The following is a 23,289-nucleotide window of genomic DNA, read 5'->3' on the forward strand; positions in this document are numbered from 1 at the left end:
TGATGCACTTTAGAGTTGGGGATGCCGAGCCCTGGGGGCTTCAGAGTCACCTCAGCTGTTGCTGAAAGTCAAGAATGTGAAGACCGACCCTAAAGTTTAGAGTTATTCCCCGTAGACTGAGATTTTCTTGAATGTAACCATTCTATTCAGAGGCAGCCTGTCCAGTGCTTCTAGGTTCTTCTATCCAGCCAGGCCAAGTTCAGGACTTGAGGGTAAGTAAGTTCGCTGCAGAAGCCATGGTTTTGTTCTGAGTCTTTTTATCTCCAGCCTGGGTGTCAGAACCAGGGACAGCTCCTGATGTCTTTGCAGCCCCTCCCCTGGCTTGGGCTAGGGAGAGAGTGGGGAGATTTGGGTGTGGGTTCTCTAGCCTCTTCACTCACTGCTTTCTTTTGTCTTTATGTTAGAACACCAACAATCTTGACAGTTCCAACCTGGTGTGCTGGTTCTGACCTTTGCACCCTCTGCTAACACGGCTTCATCCACCTTTCTTTTATCTCTCTGTTGCCGGGTTAACGTCTGTTCATTTTCCCATGCCTCTAGGTAATTTACCCTGATGATCCTGGGCTAGATTAGACTCAACTTCTTATAGTTCTTATGACACACTCAGGTGTTTCTGCCATTATACTCAAAGCTTCATTGAAATTACCATCTGTGTGTGTGTGTGTGTGTGTGGTTTTTGTTTTGTTTTGTTGTTTTTTAATTGCAGGATTAGTTCAAATCTATCCTTATATCTTTGTTTGTCTGGAGTACAAAGACCTGGGGAGGCCTGATGCTTAACCCTGACTGGAACACCAAGCCCGGTATTCTTATTACTTTATTTTGTGTTTGTGTTGAGGAACTAGGTCTCTCTCCTTTCCTCAGTTTTTTTTTTTTTTGGGGGGGGGGAGGAATATGCTTCTTATCAGATCAGACACATGTTTTATTTTTTATTTTTTTTTTTTTTTGTTTTTCGAGACAGGGTTTCCCTGTAGTTTCTAGAGCCTGTCCTGGAGCTAGCTCTTGTAGACCAGGCTGGCCTCGAACTCAGAGATCCGCCTGCCTCTGCCTCCCGAGTGCTGGGATTAAAGGCGTGCGCCACCACCGCCCGGCCAGACACATGTTTTAATACAAATCACAAATATCTCTCTGCCTATTTCTAGATCACACTGCATATTTGCCATCGTTGCTCCTGGTTATTACTAGTCAATGAATGCTATGAGTTGTTGCTTATTTCCTTGAATTTTTCCATTTACTTACAATGGTTTCTTCATTCACATTTTGTTTCTGTTCTCTCTCTTCCTCCACCCCCTCTTTTTTAAGAGGGTCTCACTGTGTTGTCCAGACTGGTAGCAAACTCTTGGGCTCAACAGATTCTTCTACCCTCAGCGTTATGAGTGTGTGAATTATAGGCATAAACCATTGTGTCTGTATTTTACAATGTTTTTAATATTCAGAAGAGGAAAGCACAGATGGCGATACAGTTCTCTTTTTATTGTTGTTGTCATTCTTATTGTTTCAGTTCTGAAAAGTTGCAAGAGGAAAGGTGATTAGACTGATAAACATAGATGGTAGACCCCTTCTATTCATTAGCTATGGACTATACAGATGGTAGACCCCTTCTGTATGTTAGCTATGGACTACACAGATAATAGACCCCTTCTGTATGTTAGCTATGGACTACACAGATGGTAGAGCCCCTTCTGTATGTTAGCTATGGACTACACAGATGGTAGGCCCCTTCTGTATGTTAGCTATGGACTACACAGATGGTAGAGCCCCTTCTGTATGTTAGCTATGGACTACACAGATGGTAGGCCCCTTCTGTATGTTAGCTATGGACTACACAGATGATAGACCCCTTCTATACGTTAGCTATGGACTATACAGATGGTAGACCCCTTCTGTATGTTAGCTATGGACTACACAGATAATAGACCCCTTCTGTATGTTAGCTATGGACTACACAGATGATAAACCCCTTATGTATGTTAGCTATGGACTATACAGATGGTAGACCCCTTATGTATGTTAGCTATGGACTACACAGATGGTAGAGCCCCTTCTGTATGTTAGCTATGGACTACACAGATGGTAGGCCCCTTCTGTATGTTAGCTATGGGCTACACAGATGATAGACCCCTTATGTATGTTAGCTATGGGCTACACAGATGGTAGACCCCTTCTGTATGTTAGCAATGGACTACACAGATGGTAGACCCCTTCTGTATGTTAGCAATGGACTACACAGATGATAGACCCCTTCTGTATGTTAGCAATGGGCTACACAAATGGTAGAGCCCCTTTCTCTGTGTTAGCAATGGACTACACAGATAATAGACCCCTTCTCTGTGTTAGCAATGGACTACACAGATAATAGACCCCTTCTCTGTGTTAGCAACGGACTACACAGATAATAGACCCCTTCTGTATGTTAGCTATGGACTACACAGATAATAGACCCCTTCTGTATGTTAGCTATGGACTACACAGATGATAGACCCCTTATGTATGTTAGCTATGGACTATACAGATGGTAAACCCCTTCTGTATGTTAGCAATGGACTACACAGATGGTAGAGCCCCTTTCTCTGTGTTAGCAATGGACTACACAGATGGTAGATCCCTTCTGTATGTTAGCAATGAACAGTGCAAGAAGTGAACTGGAGAGAGGGAGCCAATAGATTTTCAGGAATGTATATTGAGTTACTGAATGACCAGTAAGATGGCTCAGTGTGGCAAAGGCACCTGCTGCCAAGCCTGGTGACCTGAGTTTAATAACTGTGATCTATATTGTCCTATGACTTCCACACACATGCTATGGTGTGTGCCTGTGCACGTGCACACACACACAAACACACAAATAAAACTGTAATTTGATAATTAGAAAAAGAGGGGCTCTGAAAGTTATCAGCCTGAAAAAACAAAATGCTCTCTGAATTTTCTTATACCACTTTTCTTAGCCAAGAGTGAAATTCCTAAAGATGGAGGAAGTCTGTGGAAAAACTCTGAAAGCTGGGCTCCACTCCATTGTACACTTTGGAGACCAGATGAGTGGTGACCAGTTCTTTTCCTTAGAATTAAACACAAGGCTGTGTCTTAACAAAAGGAAACTCAGGCTCTTAGGGAATGCTTCTCACTCACTTAACCCAGGCCAAGGTTGCTGTTTTTGTTGTTGTTGTTGTTGTTTAATGCTCTATTTGGTTCAGCTAACCCCAAATTTACTAATCATTATATGCACACATTTTTCTAGACACCAAAGGAGGCAGAAATGGCTCTGATGTGTTCCATGTGTGTGGGAGGCGGATAGACGACATGGCAGCAGCTGTTACTATGCTCGTATCCTTTTGAGCACTGCTCTAGAGCCTTCCTTGTGAATCCTTTTCATCTTCACAGCAACCCAACGATGTAAGCATGGGATCACCACCATGCTGCACAAGAGAAAACTGAGGTACAGAGACGTGAGATGGTTTGTTCAGTGTTACAGAGCTAGTGAATGGCAGGGTGAGGATTAAAACCAAGACAGCTCTAGAGCTTTCTTCTCCACCAGAGAGCAGTAGTTCTCAGTATGGTCCTCAGATTAGCTACAGCAGCCTCTCTGGAAAGATAGATATATCTATAGATATAGATATAGATATAGATATAGATGAGAGAGACAGAGAGACAGAGAGACAGAGAGAGAGACAGAGAGAGTGTCTCATTATGCAGTCCTGGCTGTCTCAGAACTCACTCTGTAGACCAGGCTGGCCTTGAACTCACAGAGATCCACCTACCTCTGCCTCCCCAGTGCTGGGATTAAAGGTGTGTGCCACCCCACATAAGTGAAACATATATTCTTTTATCCAACTTAAGACCTATGACTCATACTCTGCAGGCAGAGCACAGAAGTCAATGTTTTAACAAGCCTTTCAGGTAATTGTGATGGTTGCTGTTTGAGAAACTCTGCTGAAGAGAGGCTAGGCATGCTAAAAATGAGTGTCATAAATTCATCTTACTGGTCTGAGCATGGTCCATCTCCTAAGTCCTAGGCCTTTGCATCTGGTGTAAAGCAGACTTTGAAAACACATAGGGGCTGGGGCTGGTGGCACACAGCTTTCATCCCAGCACTTGGGCGGCAGAGGAAGCTGAGTACTGTGACTTGGGGGCTAACCTGGTCTACATAACAAGTCTCAGGCCAGCCAAGGGTACATAGTGAGACCTTGTCTCAAAATATATATGAATGTGTGTGTGTGTGTGTGTGTGTGTGTGTGAGAGAGAGAGAGAGAGAGAGAGAGAGAGAGAGAGAGAGAGAGAGAAAGAGAGAAAGATGTTTGAACTGGGTCTCACTATAATTATCCTGTCGGTACAGCAGACCAAATGGGAAGAACATGACCAATGATGTGTGAGATTACCAAGAAAGTAGGGGTGATGTTTGTGGTATGGAGGGTATCCACACAAGGAACTATGGGCATGACAGGGAATTGTTTTGAGAGTGTTCAGGAGATAAGCACGTCAGGACACAGCTAAATAATACAAATAGGCAAGGGAAATGGGCACTGACATTTTTGGCATGAAGATGCATTCATTAAGACTGGACAAGTGCGTATGTCTGGGGGGGGATGGGAGTTAGACCCGCCTGGAGCTGTCCAGCAGACCGTACGTGGTTAGAGATAGATACTGGGGCTTTAGGAGTAGATGAAGCCACAAAGAGGAGAGGGGGAGTAGAACATAAATCTCGGGTTGGAACTGCAGTGAACAAAACAACAGGAGTCATTAAAGAAAGCTGAACAGGACAGGCGTTAGGAGACTTAAGAAAATGAAGACGCCAAGAAAAGTCTTTTTAAAAAAAGGGACAATGCATAGTGTCAGATGCTGCAGGGAAATAATGGAAAATTAGCCTTTGGGTTTTGACACAAAACGTCATTTAAGTGATTTGGTAAGAACAAAATTCTGCAGATGAGAAAGTGGAGACAGGTGCTTCCAGGGTCCTGCAGCTAGAGAGCTCTGTTTCTACACTTGAGTTGAAACTGTGACATCTTCCAGAGTAGGCAGGGTCTCTAACACATCTGTGGTCTCAGCGCCCGGCACGCGGCCTGGAAGAGAGGGTGGCGTCAGTGAGATCAGCGACTAGGGACGCAGAAATACTGACTTCGCAGAGGCAGCCAAGACTTAAAGGATGAGGGTGATTGGGAGAGGTGGGAGGCAGGGCCCCTGGGTGATGATGGGTGTTGGAGGGGAAGAGGGTCCGGGAATGAGGTGGGAGCCAGGCTCTGTGCCTAGGGCGGGGGCTGCGGGTAGGTTCCCAGGGACCTGTTTAGGGAAAAGACAGGGCCCCAGGCTGCAGCCGGGGAAGGGGTGTCGCCCAGCCCCGCCCCACTTACGCCACTGCGCGGTTCCGCCACCGGAGCCCTCCCGCCAGGCTGCACGGCCACGGATGGCCGCCAGGGGCCGCTGCATGGGCCCCGCGCCCCCGCCCCTCTCCATTGGCCTTTGTTGCCGTCGAGCGCCCCGCTTGACTCGTTCCCGTCCGCCCCCTGGGCCCATCGGTCGCGCCTGCGCACTCGCCGCTACTCGGGCGCTCGCAGGGGGAGCTGCTGCAGGCTCCGCGGCGGCGGCAACGGAGGCTGCGGGGGCGACGGCGCGAGCGGCCGGGCTTCGGGGGGGAGCCGAGCCCGGCCCGGGAGCCCGAGCAGTGCAAGTGTGAGGCACCTAGGCCCCTCACGCTGGACTCCTCAGTCTCCCGGCCGCCTGTCCTCCACACGGGTATATGGGATGGAAGCGGGACCCTCGGGAGCAGGTAAGGGCCCTCGGGAGCGGGGAGCGGTGTGTGTTCCAAAGCCCTGGGGGCTCCCGCGGCAAGAGCATGGTTCCTGAGTGAGGAGGGGGCTCTCAGGGGCTAGGGGGCCCATTTTGAAGGGGGCTGTGTGCAGTTCCGGCGGAGAGCCATGTGAAGATCTGAGAGCCGGGCTGTTTGTCCTAGGAAGCAGTATGCAGTCCTGAGGGTGGGAAGTAATCTGGCAGAAGGGCCTGAATGTACAGGAGTCCTTCCGTGAGGTCTGGGGAGGCCTTTGGGGAGGCCCGGCAGGTGGCAGGGGGGCGGGCTCCAGGTGTCCAACAGAGGAGGGGGGCGACACAGATGGGCCTGGAACTACCGCCTGCCAGGGGCGGGGGCTCGGCCGTGCTGGGCTGGGCTAAGCTAATGTCTTAAGGGAGAAGGCGCCAGAGCCGGGCTCTGTGCTCCGCCCTAACTGGGCCTGAAGCGGGGGTGAGGGTCAGGGGGCGGTGGGTGGGGGATCTAGCCCAGGGAGTTCCCCCTTAGGCTGGGGACTTGAGTGGTGGCGCGGGAGCATGCGCGGAGGTACCAGCCTAAAGGGTTGCCCTGTGTGGTGGGGGCGTGGCTGTTTGAATACCCCTACCCCTCCTCTTCCCTGTTTGGCTTGGGGAGAGGAGCGCACTGATGTGTGCATTCTCTCTTAGATTCTGTTGGCAGAGTACAAATGGAAATTGCCTTCATCCCTGTCTTGGGGTCTCTGACACTTGGTCCTTAAGCCCCGCAGTAGCAGTTTGCCAAAGAATGGGTTGAGGTAAACTGCCAGAGTGCCTTTTACTGCCACATGAGGAAAGACTGGGACCGAAGCCATGCTTTGGGGAGCTGGTTCTCCCTGAAGATAGATAGGCCTTAGAAAAGTGTTGGTCACTGAGAGACCAGGCCCACATGGTTTTCAAGTTTCTAGATCACTACTGAGGAGAGATGGGAGCTTGTAATCCAAGGATAGTGTTCCTTGAACTGGTTCTTTATGTTACAGTGGAATCTCTGTATTTCTGTGACTCGTTTCTCCCAGTGGATCTTTTCCCGTGTCAGGGGCATGTCATTAGACCCAAGGCTGCCAAGCTAGCCTGTCTGACAGACGGGCTGTTGGAGGTGGGGACATGGTTATTGACTCTGATAGTAGTCCTAACTTATTTTTCCTATTTATAGGCAGGAGAAAAGTAGAATAGAGGAGAAACCAAGGCAGGACTGCCCAGAGGTTACTGGAGTCCTCAGGATGGGCTGTAGACTTATGATAACTTCTGTGTTCTTGGTCTCTTGGACAATCTGGACCCAGAATCCTTCAGGTTATCTCGCACCCCTTCCTTCCATTTGGTTTGGGGATGGCAATAGGATTTTGGTTTACTTTGTAAAGATTTTGGGAAACATCTTTGTTTTTCAGGTATTGATCTTAAAACTCTCAAGTCTCTCATTCAGTGGTCTCTGATGTGTCGTGACTATGTTCCTCCAAGCACAAACAGCCTTGTGAGGTGGAGTGTAAATTCTAGCTCTCTAGGCTGGGCTTGAGTAGGGTGGTGAGGCCACCCGCGTCCAGGCACGCTGATGAAGATGACTAATGACTGGTTTGATGAATGTCTAGTGAGTTCTGGGGTGATAAAGAAATGGATTTGTTTGTTACAAGCAAGAAGCTTCTAGGTGAAGGGCTGGAGCGTGGCCTCAGCTTTGTCAGTGGGAAGATGTTAGTTGCATGGATTTGCCTCATCAAAAGATGCAATCGAAACTCAGGCTGGGAACTGTGATGGAGACCCCATAATTGCTTCCTTCTGGTGCTGGGCAGTAGTACTATTTATTCTCTAGGAAGATGTTGAAGTATTGCTCTGAGAAGCCTTAAAACCAAGGCACTGTTGCTTGTGGCCCGATGTGTACAGTTCAGTGTACAGGTGTGTTCAGGCATGTGGACTGGCCTGGGAGCGCACTGAGGGTGGAGATGCTGTCAGACTTACCTGTGTCGGCAGCAGTTGCCTGGTGCGTGGAGGCCCTGACATAGAGTGCGTGTTTATTAATTGACTCAGACCACATTCAAGTGTGAACATATGGTTAAACTCATGTGCATATTCTGTAATTTGTGTCTATGTATGTGGGTGTTTAATGTTTGTGGACAAATATTTTTGGAGAGATTGGTCTCTTAGCCTCTTCTTACTCATCACCTAACTTTACCAAGGGCTCCTGCCCTTTGAGTAGGCAGTCAGGTTCTCCAGGAGGTGTGTGAGTCTCTGAGTTGTTGGGGAGAGCCTGGGCCTTGAGCTCGGTTACTTTTCCTTCTCTGTGCTGGTTGGGGGAGGGGGAGTGTCATTTTCAGGGCCCCTCCCTTCTTGCTTTTGTCTGCAGGGAAGGGCCCCGCCCCTTTCCCCCTAGGCTGGAGCTTTGTCCTCTGTGCTGGGGCCCTCATCTGCATCACAAAGTGGCCGTCTGTCCCTGTCTGGGTCTGAGGGGAAGTGTCTTCCTTTCTCAGACTAAAGCTGGGGGCTGGGCAAGGTTGGGGAGTGGAGGGCTCTGTGCTGCCTTGGTGCTTTCCAGGGGGCTGAAGGGCAGAGAGGTGGCCGCTTCCTCTCGCCTGCTTCCCTAGTTTGGGGATGAAATGAAGATAGACTTGTTCCCCGTTTTACGTGGCTCCTGGGGAGGAGAGTGCCCTAAGGCACTTGTGTGCTGTCCCTTTCTGAGGACGAGAAGGCCCTGAGGGAGAGTGTCTGTACCACTCCCTAGCTTTTCAGCTCAACTCCTAGTACTGGGGTGGAGGAGAGGCCTTTCTCCCAGGATTTGCCTCCCAGTCCAGAGTTTGGAAGGGGAAGCTATCCCTCAGCAAAGAGGTCAAATGCTTCTCCTTGTATAGGGTTTGCGATCATTTGGGACAGTTGGAAGCATGCTTGTGTGGTTGTGCACTCTTGCAATATGCCTATGGGTGTGCTTGTTCACTTATTTCATGAGTATACTGAATACTTGTGTTTATGCTTGGCATTAGCTTGAGTGGTGACCAAGTCAGGGATGGCCCCATCTTTTGAAACTGCCCAGGGGATAGCGAGGAGTGTGTGTAGAAACTTTAGAGGGCCAGGTTGTATGTGATAGGAATGTTTGCCCGTGGGCTTGTCTGCAGTCTCTGTTGAGTTCTTTCTGGGACAGGTATAGGTGTGAGTAGTTCAGGTCCCTTGTAGCTGCTTTCTGAAGGCCCCATTGCCTTTGAGTTGGACTAGGATTTCCCTCTGCAGAAAGGGGCTGGGGCTGACTTGACCAGTGGTTGGAGGGAGACCAAGTGCCTCAGATTTGGTAAGCATGTACCTCCCACACTTGGTTCTGGCCTCTTCCTGACACCCTTGCTGAAGACGCCCTCCGTGCCTTCCAAACCCTCCTACCCCCTTTCCACCCCAGTCTTTTGTGTCTGTTAAGGGAGGAGGTTCTGGACGAGTTTATCCCTCTCTCCTTCCACCTGGGCTGGTCCTCTATTGGCAAGAACAATAGTAGCTGAGGACAAAGGCTTACTTAGTCAGTCAGACACACACACACACACACACACACACACACACACACACACAGAGCTAGAAAATAACACTGGGAATAGCAGTCATGCTGGCCTATCCTAACCCTTTCCCAAGGGTCCCCTCTGTCTTGAAATCGATCCCCTCTGCAGTGTGGCCCCTCTGTGTAGAAAGACTGGTGAAGCATGGGAAGGGGCTTATGTTCTCCTGACTCAGTGTCTCCCTTACTGCTCTTCCTCCTGCCCATAGCCTCCAGCTCTGTCCTCATTCTTCATCGAGACAGTCCCTTCCCTATCCCCCAACTATCTAGCCCTCACTCCTTTTCCTTGCCAGTTCAAGCCATCTTCTCCTGTGACCTCCAGATCTGATCTTTGCTCCCACCCCTGCCAGCCTCTCTTTATTTTCGTCTCTTTCCTGCCTTGTCTCCCTTTATTTCCCTTTAGCTCCAAGCACTCCACATCTGACTTAGCCCTGTCTCAGGCACGGGCGTTGACATTCCCAGCCGGGACTCTCTTGGGGTCTTTTTCCTGTCCACATTAACAGAGGATGTTATTACGAAGTCCTGACACCATTTTGTGTTCTGGGTGGTGACGGGTGAAGGGAGCTGCTCCTAGCTGAGAGCAGAGCATTCTGCTGTGCTAGATACCTGGATCTAGAGATAGGTGTCTCAGCCTAGTATACAGAGAAGGAAGGGTTTGTAAACTAGCAACCACATTTGGCCCCTTCCCTTCATGTGATAGGAACTCACTACACATGTACTTGATGAAGTTTAAGAGCCTGGGAATGTCTGAGCTAGTGGAAGGAAGCCCCTGCAGGGCTGAGAAACTGGAGAGAGACCCTTGCTCCCTGGGTCTGGGTCTGAGAGGCCTGTGCTTTCTCTAATCACAGCAGTTAGGAGATTGCCAGATTCGCCCTCACTGCCCTCTCTGTCTTCATAGCTGCAGGTGCCTACCTGCCGCCCCTGCAGCAGGTGTTCCAGGCACCTCGCCGGCCTGGCATTGGCACTGTGGGCAAACCAATCAAGCTTCTGGCCAACTACTTTGAGGTGGACATTCCTAAGATTGACGTTTACCATTACGAGGTGGACATCAAGCCGGATAAGTGTCCCCGCAGAGTCAACCGGTAAGTGATACCTATGGATGACACCAAGTCCAACCTATTAGACAGGGAAAGAGGGGCATGTTGACTAGAGGACACTGTAAGAGCAGCCTACAGTGCCTGGCATAGTCCAGCATTTGTTGAAATGGATGAGTAGAGACTTAAGAATGAGTCTTGGGGAAAGGAGCTAATAGAGGAGAGGGTTAAAGGCAAGGTTAGAGATGGCAGGAGTAAGAGTGGGAAATTCTAGCTAAGGCAGTAGGATGTTGTGGGATGCACAGTGGGAGGGATTAGTCTTAGAAGAGGCCGATTAAACTGATTATGACTTGAAACCATATTTACATTAAAATCCTTAAGAATTGACAGTGAAAAACTATTGTCCCCAGAACATTTTGAAACAATATGGAATGTATTTTTAGATTTTTTTGTACATGCAGAAACATATGTAATATTAATATGTAATATTAATGTGTAATACTAATGTGTAATATTAATATGTAATATTAATATGTAATATTAATGTACAACCCTATATACTTTATTCTATATTGCCCATCTTCCTTTTTAGCTTATATATTGGAAAATAGTACATATTAGTATGAGTATATCTGCCTCATTCTTTTGTATATTCCGTGGAATGGCCATATACCTTGCTTGGTTTACTGAGGGATATTTAGATTGAGTCTAAGCTTTTGCTACAAGATTGAAACTGTTAAATATTATATAAAGATACATATTTTCACTAAGTAAGTGTATCTGTAAGATGAAATCCTAGGAGTGGATTGCTGGTACAAGACTGTTTAAATTGAGACTTTGTCAATTTTTAGAGGCAGCATCACCTAGGATGTCAGAGTGTAGGTTTTCAGGCTACACTGTAGACCCGCAAATCAGAAGCTGATTTTAATAAAACCAATCTTCATTCACCCCAACTTTGCAAGAATTCAGAGGTTCTATTGCATATACTTACACCAACCTAGTATATCTGATTCTTTTTCTTTTTTGCATTTGAATAAGTAGATAGTTGTATCTTGATCTAATTTTAAATTGTATTTCTCTAATGAAAGAAGTTAAAACATGTTTCTATATATATGTATATAAAAATCTGTGAAACAGGTATATAAAAATAAACGCATATGTAACATTCTATGGAAGAGGTGTTTCAAATGCTAGTAGAAGGGTGAGTACCTATGTAAGCATGTTTGTGTTTGTGTCTGAGAACTCAAAGTGGCCTTAGCTGCTATTCAATGCTCTTTTCATTGATGTTAGAGCTGCTTTTTGACAGAAGGCTGTTAGAAGTTAGTGGGAAAGGTTTCATATAATCAGTCTATGAGGGATGTAAGTAATCAAGATGAATTTCTGGGTAGCACTAACCTGGTTGGGATTGTAACCACTTGCCTTGCCATTGTTTCTAGTGGACCATTGTGAGTATGCAGTCCTTCAGAGTTTGGTTTAGAAAGTGGAAGGTCAGATAGTTGGGAGTCTGAAAATATGACGGCTGTGTGGGACGTAAATAGGAGAATGCAGGAAGTGAGACTGGGGACGAGGAGATAATGGAGAGAAAACAGTGGTAGAACTTCAGAGAGCTGGAGAGATGAACTCGCTCTCCAGTTTACTGTACTTCTAGTCCGGCATGCTCTTTCCCCGTTGTGTTTTTGTTTGACAGACAGGGAATTAGAGGCAGTGGAAGGTTCAGGATAGACTTGGAACAAGCCCTTCTTCCCTCAAAGGTCCGTGAGGGTCTTGGTGGTCTGAGGACCAGCAGCAACACCTAGGATGTCAAAATGTGGCTTTTCAAGCTACGCTGCAGACCTGACAATCAGAAGCTGCTATTAACGAAACCTCCTGGCGATTCATAGGAATGTTGACGCTTGAGAAGTTCTGCCATAGAGTACATGTTAAGAGTGAGCACAGGTGACCAGCCTGGTCTACAAGAGCTAGCTCCAGGACAGGCTCTAAAGCTGCAGAGAAACTCTGTCTCGAAAAAAAAAAAAAAGAAAAAAAAAAAAAGAGTGAGCACAGCAGATGGGAAGCACAGTAGATGGGACAGCGCCTGAACCTTGAGCAGTTTCCAGAGGCCTGCAGTGATGTACTCAGACTCCACACGCCACGTCTGTCTTCCACAGGGAAGTGGTGGAGTACATGGTCCAGCATTTCAAGCCTCAGATCTTCGGGGACCGTAAGCCTGTGTATGATGGAAAGAAGAACATTTACACTGTCACAGCGCTGCCCATTGGCAACGAGAGGGTAAGGCTGGGAATGTGGCCAGGCAGAAGTCGGGTCTGCAGTGGGCCAGAGCACATGGACACCAACCTAGGGTCTCGTAGTCCAAGGATCCTTTTTTTCTTTTGTTCTGAAAAGTTTATTTTGGGGACATAGAGGCTCAGGGTTGATGCTTAGTGTACTGTGTGCCTGTCTCCAAACAGATCAAGATTAGACTTAAAACATAGACCCAAAGGATTTCCTTATGGGTTGAGAGGGCTAGAAACATTGAAGCATCATCCTTGGAAAGAGGGCTGTGGATTTTTTATGCTGTATGTTTTTTTTTTGTTGTTGTTGTTGTTTTGGTTTGGTTTGGTTGTTGTTTTTGTGAGCCCCTGGTGACTTTAAGAGTTATGGCGTGTCTGTGGAATAGGAGTCAATGGATGGGGCATGAGGACCAGGCTGTGGGAATGTGACAGTGATCCTGTCCTTCTTTCTGTTCTGAAGGTTGACTTTGAGGTGACAATCCCTGGGGAAGGGAAAGATAGAATTTTTAAGGTCGCCATCAAGTGGCTGGCCATTGTGAGCTGGCGTATGCTGCATGAAGCCCTGGTCAGTGGCCAGATCCCTGTGCCCTTGGAGTCTGTGCAAGCCCTGGATGTGGCCATGAGGCACCTGGCATCTATGAGGTACTGAGTATAGTTATTATTTAAGCTACAGGTGTTGGCAAAACTGCTGCTGGGGGAGGAGGGAGTGAGTATGGATTAAGGTCCCACAGTGTGTCACTGGGATAAAGAAACTGAAGCCTTCCCATGTGTCAGGCAAGTATATATATATACATTTAGATGGTTAGATCCCTGGCCCTATCCTTAGATACTATCCCTGCAGGGCAGAGAAATGGTAGAAACTTGTACAAGGTCAGTCTTACTATTGGCCCAAGAACAGAGCTGGCTTTAAAGCCCTGGTGTCCTGCCTTCCAGGCCAGGGCTCCTCCGTGCCCAGGATGCCTCACAGGGTGGGGGCCTGTGCCCGAGGGACCAGTTCTCTGCCTGTCCCTGCCAGGTACACCCCTGTGGGCCGCTCCTTCTTCTCACCGCCTGAGGGCTACTACCACCCGCTGGGGGGTGGGCGCGAGGTCTGGTTCGGCTTTCACCAGTCTGTGCGCCCTGCCATGTGGAAGATGATGCTCAACATTGATGGTGAGTTGGGAGAGCTATGGAGCCAGGGGCACCCTAAATCCAGTGACCACACTCCCAGCCTCATCCCTCCCAGCTCTGCAGCCACACTCCTAGTCCTGGCGCACCCTGTCCCTATCCTGGTACCCTGCAAAGAAGAGGGTATACATTGTAATGCCTTTATTTTTATTTATTTATATTTTTCTGAAAGACTCTGAGCCAAGCTATCTCTCCCCTGTCCCCACAGTCTCAGCCACTGCCTTCTACAAAGCACAGCCAGTGATTGAGTTCATGTGTGAGGTCCTGGACATCAGGAACATAGATGAACAACCCAAGCCCCTCACGGATTCCCAGCGTGTCCGCTTTACCAAGGAGATAAAAGGTGAGGATCCACCCAAATGGGGAAGGGAAAGCGCTGCTTTCTCTGACCCTAACAGGAAATCTCCCTGGGAGAGGCCAAGCAAGGGACCGTGAGCAACCTGTTTCAACCTTGACAAGTAGTGTGTGTATCTCAGGCCTGAAGGTGGAAGTGACCCACTGTGGACAGATGAAGAGGAAATACCGCGTGTGTAATGTTACCCGCCGCCCTGCTAGTCATCAGACGTAAGTTGCAGCATTGCTAAGCACGGTCAACTGGTAGCAGAGGGCTAAGTTCTGTAACCCCACTCCCTTCTCGGGTTGTCCTTCAGAATATGATTTGCTCTGGCCTGTGCTTGCAGATAAGCAATGAGAATTTGGCGTCCTCTCCCTGACCTTCCCAGATTGTTTGAGCACCCCATGAGTTTTACCTACTTGATCTCTTGGTTTCTTCTTGGACCTATGCTGTAAAGCATGAGTGGTCCACCGATTACTGTTGGGTTTGTAGATATAGAACATTTCAATTTATTCTTCTGGAAAAAAAAAAAAAAACAAGTCAGGATCCCTGGGTGAGCTGTAAGGAAATCATCAAATTGCAGCCCCTTTTGTGATGCCAGGCTGTGTTGGACTCTTGTCTTTGGTGCCTATTCTGTTCAGGCTTTAGAATACAGATGAGTCCGATACAGTTGACGGATGTGGAACTTGTCCATCCAATCCTTGGCTTTTCCAGGGAAGCCTCATGGCTCTTGCTTTCCCATGAGAGACATGGAGGAGGAAGCAAGGCCTGATGCCTTCTTTGGTTGGATCTGCAGAGAGGTGGGGGTGGATGCTGAGTTACATACTTCCTTCCCTTCCTCCAAACAGGTTTCCCTTGCAGTTGGAGAGTGGGCAGACTGTGGAATGCACTGTGGCGCAGTATTTCAAGCAGAAATACAACCTTCAGCTCAAGTATCCTCACCTGCCCTGCCTACAGGTTGGGCAAGAACAGAAGCATACCTATTTGCCCCTCGAGGTAAGGCTACCAGAGATGGTCATCGGGTCTGTTGAGCCAGTCATGGTCTCCCCTCCTCATTTTCAAGTTTGGAAAGATGATGTTCTAGGAAGGTTTAAGGTTGTCTTCATGTGAAATACGGATTTTCTAGTTGCTAAATTCCTTTTCTTTTCCCCAGCTTTGTTCTCATGTTCTTTCAGGGCTGCTAGGCAGAAGGGCAAGCTGTCTGTCTGTCTGTCTGTCTGTCTGTCTAAGGCAAATATGCATCCTGGGTATATTTTTTAATTAATTAATTAATTTGAGACAAGTCTATAGCCCAAGCTGGCCTTAAACTTACATTTAGACAGGGATAACCTTGAATTTCTGATCCTCCTGTCTCTACCTCCCAGGAGCTGGGATTCTAGATATATACGACCACACTCAGTTTATGGGGTGTTGGGAATTGAACCCAAGGTTTTATGCATGCTAGGCAAGCACTGTGCTGAGCTGTGTCCCTAGCCTTGTATTTATTGTCAGGATGGAGATTTCAGATATTCACACGCATATTATCTCTTTGTTTCTCTTTCCTGCTGTCTGCAGTTAAGGATGATGAGTTACTTGAAAATAGAATTATATCTTATTCTGAAGAAAATGGAGATAAATATTCCTTGTTTCCTCGGTGGTTAGTTTGCTCTCTTCTGGGAAAGTTTCAAATCTCCAGATTTTCATGCCTTTGTACTTCGCAAACCTTTGAAATACAGCAGTCAACAAGAGGATAGTAATACTGCCTAAGTCACAGAATGCCAGTGTTGAGTCTCTCGGCAAAGCCTCATGTAGAGTTTCTTACTGCCTTATTCTCTGGTCCGGCGTGTGACCGTGAAGCATTATCAGTGTGCCGTTAGGACAGGCCTCACCTGAGCTGGTTTAAAAGCAGAATCTCCGTCTATCTAAAGGGGGAGCTGTCTGTACATTAGAGTTGGAGATGTGCTCTTACAGACCCCCACTTATTCCAGCAGTAGGGTTGGGTAGCTTCTGTGAACTTAAAGCTCAAGCTATTTTTTTTTTTTTTTTTTTTTGAGCTTCTAGGGTTCCAAAGCCTAATCCAAGAAAGGGAGACTAAAGGGAGAAGAAAGCAAAGCCAGACCTCTGGCTTGTTTACTAGCAGCTGATGTGCAGAAAGGGGGTGGAGGAGGCCGTGTGTTCTTGGAGGTATAAACTGAGGTCCTTAGAGACAGTTCCAGCTAACTTGGTATGTACTGCGAGCTGGAAGTTTGTAAACAGTATTATTTATGTGAAACGGTAGTTTTCAGGGTGAAACATTTATATAGTTGTGTACCTTGATTTCTATTGTTGCTTATTTAACAAGAATTTATTAAGCTCATAATATATGTTAGATATAGTTTTAGGTACTAGCAGTATAGAGATTAAGTAGACAGAAAGGTTCCCTCCTCTCGTGGAACTTGTATTCTTCTAGAAAGACAGACAAGAAATCGATGAGCACCGTATGTATTCTCAAATGGTAATGAGTGCTGTAAAAGTAATAATATAGGCTGAGGGTAGAAGTAAGGGGAGAGCTCAAGTGACCATTTTGGTTATTGTTGTCAAGGGTGACCCCTTCTAGGAGACATTTGATCTCAGTCCCAGATTATGGCTACCGTTCTTGTAATAATAGCAAGGACAAGGTTTCCTGGCAGGAGGGGCAGCTGCTAAAGTTCTAAAGCAAGACAGTCTGGATCTTTCTGAGGGACAGAGGACTGTCATATTTAAGGGGGGAAGTAAGTAATAGGAGATAATGGTGGAAAAGGTGGAGGGTTAGATTATATTAGGTGTTGAGGAGGATTGTAAAACATTTTTAATAGCTTTATCAAGACATAATTGACATTATAAAAATGTGATAATATATAATTCAGTGGTACTTAGTATACTCACAGAATTATGCAGACATCATGACTATTTAATTTCAGGGTGTTTTATCACCCTCAGAAGAAAACCCATACTTCTTTCCCTAATGGCCCCTAGTAACCATTAAGCCATTTTCTATCTCTGGATTTGCCTGTTTTAGACAAATTATATAACCAGAATCATACAGTCTATGTCCTTTTTGTGAATGGCTTCTCTCTCTTTCTTTCTTTCTTTCTTTCTTTCTTTCTTTCTTTCTTTCTTTCTTTCTTTCTTTTCTCAAGTTTTTGAGAAAGGGTTTCTCTGTGTAGCCCTGGCTGTCTGGGTACTCACTCTGTAAACCAGGCTGTCCTCGAACTTACAGAAATCCACCTGCCGCTGCCTCTAAAGTGCTGGGATTACAGGTGTGCACCAGTACGCCTAGCTGTGAATGGTTTCTTTCATTTAGCATAATGGTTCTAAGATTCATCCTCATTGCGATGAGGGTTGTTCCATCATGTGGGCACATCATTTTGTTTCTTCATCATTGATAGGCTTTTTGACTGATAGAAGAAAAATACTGCTGTAAGCATTCATTTACTTGTTTTCTCTGAACACACTTTCATTTCTCTTGAATGCATACATAAGAGTAAATGTATATGTAGCTATTTAGCATCCTGAGTGCTGCCAGATTTGTCTCCCATTTTGCAGTCCTGTGAGCAGTGAGTGAGGGTTTCAATTTCTAGTCAGGAGGGGTTTTATTTTAATTATACTGGGAATCCGTGGAGGGTTTAAGTAAGAAAATGTGGATAACATGAAGCCCCACATACAGGAACTAAAAACAACCAGTGCCACCAACCTAGGTCTTTGTGGTCCTTATGCAGTTGTTCGGGCCACTGAGACCCAACAGAATCATTTGTTCTTGTTCAAGTCAGTTCATTCCTGCACTGATCTTTTCTTCTTCAAATTGTAGGCAGCTGTGCATAGCATAAAAGTTACCATTTTAAGCATTGAGCACGGAGCTCTCTGACATTAAGTACACTCACTGTCCATCTCCAGAAACTGTCCTCATCTGGAAAACCAGAGCTACACCCGTTAGAGCCCAACCCCCTTCCAGCCTTGGCAGCCTCTGTTCCACTTTCTCTTTCCAGGAATTGACTGCTTCTCTAGGTTCTTTATGCAAGGAGAAGCCTGTATTTATCCTTTTTGACTGGCTTATTTCACTTAGTCCTCAGGGGTATCCATGTTGTTCTGGTGTGTTAGGACTCTTCTCTTACTTAAGGTGCAATACACAATATCATATTTGGTTTATATTTTTTAATGCTGATGAACACTTGAGTAGCAACTGTGTAAATAATGCTGCTATGAGCAAAGGTGTACGCACACCTGTCGGCTCTGCTTTCTGTGCTTTTGAGTACATACCCAGAAGTGGAGTTCACATGGTAATTACATACTTAATGTTGTAAGGAATCTCAATACCATGTTCCACAGCAGCTCTACTGGTTTGTGTTCCTACCAGCAATGCACAGTTCCGGGTTTTAGTCCTTACTTCGTTTTCTGGCTGTGTTGGTTCTAAAGCTGTAAGCGCCTGCGGAGTGCCACTACTCGAAAGCATCTTTAGGAAAGTGAATTCCAACAATCCTGGGTGCTCATGTATAGTCTTTGAAATGTGGAATTTAAACGCAGGTGCCCGTGGCCTGGCTTTCCTTCCTATCGTTTTGTATGAATGCTGGGAGCTAGGACTAAAGCCAGTGCATACAGAACATTGACCCTACAGAACAAGTTACTTTTTCTTCTTGATTTTAGAACATCTTGAGACAGCTAGTGATTTTTATTTGTTTTTATCCATAGCTGAGATGAAAGAAGTTGAGTCTCAGAGCAGTTAAGAGATGAGCCCAAGGTAACATCATTTAGAAGTACAGAGCTTTTCTTCAAACACAAGTCTCCTGAGACCAGTTGGCTTTCTACCCTGTTATAAGCTTTCCTCTCCCTGTGTCCTGATTAGAGGTCAAAGTCTTATTTGTCACTAGACCTTGCTTTTTGTTTTTGTTTTAAAGATTTTTTTATTTTATGTGCATGGTGTTTTTGCCTGTATATACTATATATATGTGTGTGTGTGTGTGTGTGTGTGTGTGTGTGTGTGTGTGTGTGTGTGTGTGTGTCGATCCCCTGGGACTGGAGTTAACAGATGGTTGTGAGCTGCCATGTGGGTACTGGGAATTGAACCCATGTCCTCTAGAAGAGCAGTGTTGCTCTTAACTGCTGAGCCATCTCTCCAGCCCCTAGGCATTGTTTTTGATCTCCATCTTGTGTGCAGAACAGTGGAACCAAGTAGCATCATGTTCCTCGCACTAACAAGGAGCACCGCCAGTCAATAGAAATCGTGATTTCTGTGGCTGCAGGTACAGCTCAACCAGTACAGTGCTTACTTAGGATGCATACGGCCCTGGATTCAGTCTCTACACATATCCCGCTCTCACACACAAAAGAAAAATGAAATAATGATTCCTGTACTTTCTGTGCCTCAGGGGCTCAAGAATTTTTAGCTGTCTCTGCTCCTGGTTGGTTACAGACAGAGCAACATACTTTCTGCCACCATAGAGAGCTGCCATAGGAATCTGATTCACTTAGATTAGGTTGGGTTTTTAATATTCAAAAGAGCTGTGTACTTAGTCCTTGGGTAAATAATAATGTATGCTGTAATTTATTAAGTGCAATGTTCCAGAGCTGTGCTCAGCTCTTTAAGTGTTTTCTTTAATCCCTGGACACCCTGTGGGATTGTAATTATTCTCATTTACTACATGAGACCTGATTGATCACAGACCTGGATCCCAAACTCTTGGTCACAGTGTGTTTTTTTATACACAACTCTGTAGTCCTTTCCCCCATGTTTGAACGCTAAGCTGCTGTGTAAGGACAGGCTGTGCTCAGGCCATAACTACTTGTCCCCTCATTTCCTCAGGTCTGTAATATTGTGGCCGGACAGCGGTGCATTAAGAAGTTGACTGACAACCAGACCTCAACCATGATAAAGGCTACAGCTAGGTCGGCCCCAGACAGACAGGAGGAGATCAGTCGCCTGGTCAGTGGGACTGCTGAGTGATGCATGCTTGTTCCCTGAGCCTTTGGGGCCCTCAGTAGCATAGATGTTTTAATGGTGGGTCCAGCAAGACCTCCCTTCAGGAAAAGCTGTCTGGATTTATTGTTTGTGACTTTTCAAGGTTGCTCTTGCTTCTTGAGCCTTTAGCTACTTCTTTCTCTTTTTCCCTCCTTTCTGACTCAACTCCCACTTGCTCTTCCACTCCCTTCATTTCCCGTTTCTCCCACCCCCTTTCTAGGGCTAATTTTTGGCAGCCTCAGCTTCTCTTCAGGGCTCTCTCCTCGGGACCCAGAACGTGAGCAGTCTTGCCAAGCTGCTGGTCTCCTGAGATCCCCTTCTTTTGCCCTGCAGATGAAGAATGCCAGCTACAACTTAGACCCCTACATCCAGGAGTTTGGGATCAAAGTGAAGGACGACATGACGGAGGTGACGGGGCGAGTGCTGCCGGCGCCCATCCTGCAGTACGGCGGCCGGGTGAGCAGGGTCAGGGCCAGACAGCATCTCGGGGGCGGGGCGTCTGGGGGCAGCTGGGTTCCCTCCTCACGTGGCTTTACTGAGGCTCACCTGGGTGCCCCCTCTGCCTGTCCCTAGAACCGGGCCATTGCTACACCCAACCAAGGTGTCTGGGACATGCGTGGGAAACAATTCTACAATGGGATTGAGATCAAAGTCTGGGCCATCGCCTGCTTCGCACCCCAAAAACAATGTCGAGAAGAGGTGCTCAAGTAAGGATGGAAGAGAGTTGGGTTCGGGGGGTGGGTGAGTGGGAAGGATCCCAGAACTGTTGACCCCACAACCTCTAGGGTCAAGGTTGATCTGTGACCTGCCTTTTCTCTTTTAACTCTGCTTTTTTTTTTTTTTCCCCCTACTCACATTTCCACCTATTCTCTTCTGTGTGTGTGTGTGTGTGTGTGTGTGTGTGTGTGTGTGTGTGTGGTCAGAAGACTTCAGGAGCCATATCTATGTCAGAGATGAATTTTAGGGTATGAATCACCTAAGGGAGGCCTGAGTCATTTTATTATTCTAATTATCATAATTGGTAATAAATAGTAGTGGTAGTAACTATAGTGTTTATGCTAACATTATCCACTTAAGTGACTAATTTATGTTCTTTCATCTTAAGCATGAGTAGGTGGTGTCTTAGTTGCTTTTCTATTGCTCTAATGAAACACCACAACCAAGACAACTTATAAAATGAAGACTTTATTGGGCTTACGGTACCAGAGGAGGAGTCCTTGACCATCATGGCTGGGATGTGGCAGCAGGCAAATGTGATGCCGGAGCCTTAGCTGAGCGTTTACATCTGAGAGGGAGCAAACTGGAACGGTGTGTGCTTTTGAAACCTCAAAGCCCACCTTTCAGGGACACATATCCTCTAACCAGGCCACCCCTCCTGAAAACAGTGTTACCATCTGGGCCCAGACTTCCAAATATCCGAGCCCATGGGGGCTATTCTCATTCAAACCACCAAATGTGGTAATATTTTAGGACACCGAGGCTGAAAGAGGTTAGGTGACTTGTCTAAAGTGCACACATAAGATACGAGCTTCAAAACTCATATTTCTAATTAGAAACTCTTTTTTTTTTTTTTTTCTATCAAGGAGCAGCAGCTGATCCTCTGAGCTGTGCTCATCAGTACATAGTTGAGTCAGATCCAAGTGACCTGAAGTAGGGGTACGTGAGCCAAGAGGCTGGGAGTAGATGGCAGCAAGGAAGGAAAAGATAATTGTCAAATAGCTTAAGAGAAGTTATCAGCTGTTAGAGTAGATGTTACAGAAGTACCAACCTGAACGAGTAAACAGAAAGCTCACTTGACACCTTTCCTATAGGCTTTAGTTGTTTTTAAAGTTTTATTGAGTTAGCTTAAAACACCCAAAAGTGCACATACATAAAGGTATGGTTTAGTTTCTGTTGTCTTTTTAAGTGGTAGCTCTGTACGTGGGAATCGGGTCATTGTATTCTGGTAATGAGGAAGTCAGTGGAGCTGACCATTTTGACTTTAACAAAGGTAATGGAGATTTGTGCTCTTTGTGTCCTTGATAGAATTACTTCTATCAGCTCCTGCTGGACCCAGGCCTTCCAGGCCATTGGCCTCTCTTCCCCCTCCCACACACAGACTCGTAGCCCCCACCATCATAATTGGAATTTCTCTTCACTGGAATTTTTTTATTTCCTTATTTGTTCTTTAGCATCCTCTCCTGGATCCGTTAGGTTTAGGCCGGGCGGTCCTGCATTTGGTCTGGCATCGCAGCAGCACTAGAAGGGCCCCCCAGCTCTTTGTCCTTATGTCATAGTAAACTCACTGATACCGCTGTCCTTTTCCTACTCCATGTCCTGCCCTGGTCTAAGGGTTTTGTTTGTTTGTTGTGGCTTTTTGGGTTTGCCAGGGACTGATAAACCTAAGACCTCAGATTTGGAGGAGTTCAGTGCATCAGGCTCTCTCTCCTCGGTGACCCCTACATGTAGGGCATAGAAAAGTGACTTGTTTGTCTGGATCCGTGGTACCTGATTTAATGCATACTTCTGAGCCAAAGATAAAGATTCCTGCATGTTCAGCCATGAAAACTGTGGCATGTAGAGGAGGCTCTCTAGGGAAAATATGCATAGAAAGTAGAAACTGGGAATAGAAAAGCTGGGAAGTAAAGGAAGCCAAGGCTCCTAAGTATAGAGGAGGACACAGGATTCAGAGCAGAGAAAAGCATCCTTTCCACAAAGTGGGGAGACGGAGGCCGCCACGGAGCTGGGGAAACATGTCAGTCCTTTGTCTGGCTTTATTACTGCAACTGCATCACTGAGGGTATGGCCTTCCGTAGTCTAGATATTTCAGTACTTTTTGGTTCCTAGCATTAGACATAGTATCTCAGTCATAGTCTGGTATTGGCGGGAAGAAAAGGAATACCCACTCTTGAAGTAAAGACCCATTATTAATGAAATCTGGTTTAAAAAAAAGTTTTGATTAATGTTTTGGTAGCTATACTATAGTTGTATATGAAGCAGAGTAATGGAAGAAATACCGTTAGCAAACTATTAAAGCCTTATTGCTTATTTACAGGAGGCAGTGGTTAGCATATAGTGCATTTTCATTCATTCATTCATTCCAGTTTTTGAGTGGGGAAGTTGAGACAGTAAGTATTCTTGGGACACAGTATCACTCAATCTCTCAGGCTGGCCTCGAATTCATGGTAGTCCTTCTGACTCAGTCTCTCAAATGTCAGGATTATGAGTGTATGTATGCCTTGAGACCTGCAAATTGTAGG

General features: G+C 46.4%; 1 protein-coding gene across 1 annotated transcript in view; it reads left to right on the top strand.

The window, feature by feature from the left end:
* Positions 1–5,509: 5,509 nt before the first annotated feature.
* The window catches only part of Ago1 (argonaute RISC component 1), a 32,558-nt gene continuing 14,778 nt past the window's right edge, over positions 5,510–23,289 (top strand). Inside the window, 11 exon segments of the mRNA XM_042055250.1 lie at positions 5,510–5,752; positions 10,194–10,377; positions 12,477–12,597; positions 13,060–13,241; positions 13,615–13,751; positions 13,975–14,109; positions 14,243–14,330; positions 14,949–15,096; positions 19,895–20,014; positions 20,384–20,515; positions 20,624–20,757. Coding sequence (XP_041911184.1) covers positions 5,728–5,752; positions 10,194–10,377; positions 12,477–12,597; positions 13,060–13,241; positions 13,615–13,751; positions 13,975–14,109; positions 14,243–14,330; positions 14,949–15,096; positions 19,895–20,014; positions 20,384–20,515; positions 20,624–20,757 — 1,406 coding nt within the window. The 5' untranslated portion in view covers positions 5,510–5,727.

The sequence above is a fragment of the Arvicola amphibius genome, chromosome 6, assembly GCF_903992535.2.
Source record: "Arvicola amphibius chromosome 6, mArvAmp1.2, whole genome shotgun sequence".
NCBI lineage: Eukaryota > Metazoa > Chordata > Mammalia > Rodentia > Cricetidae > Arvicola > Arvicola amphibius.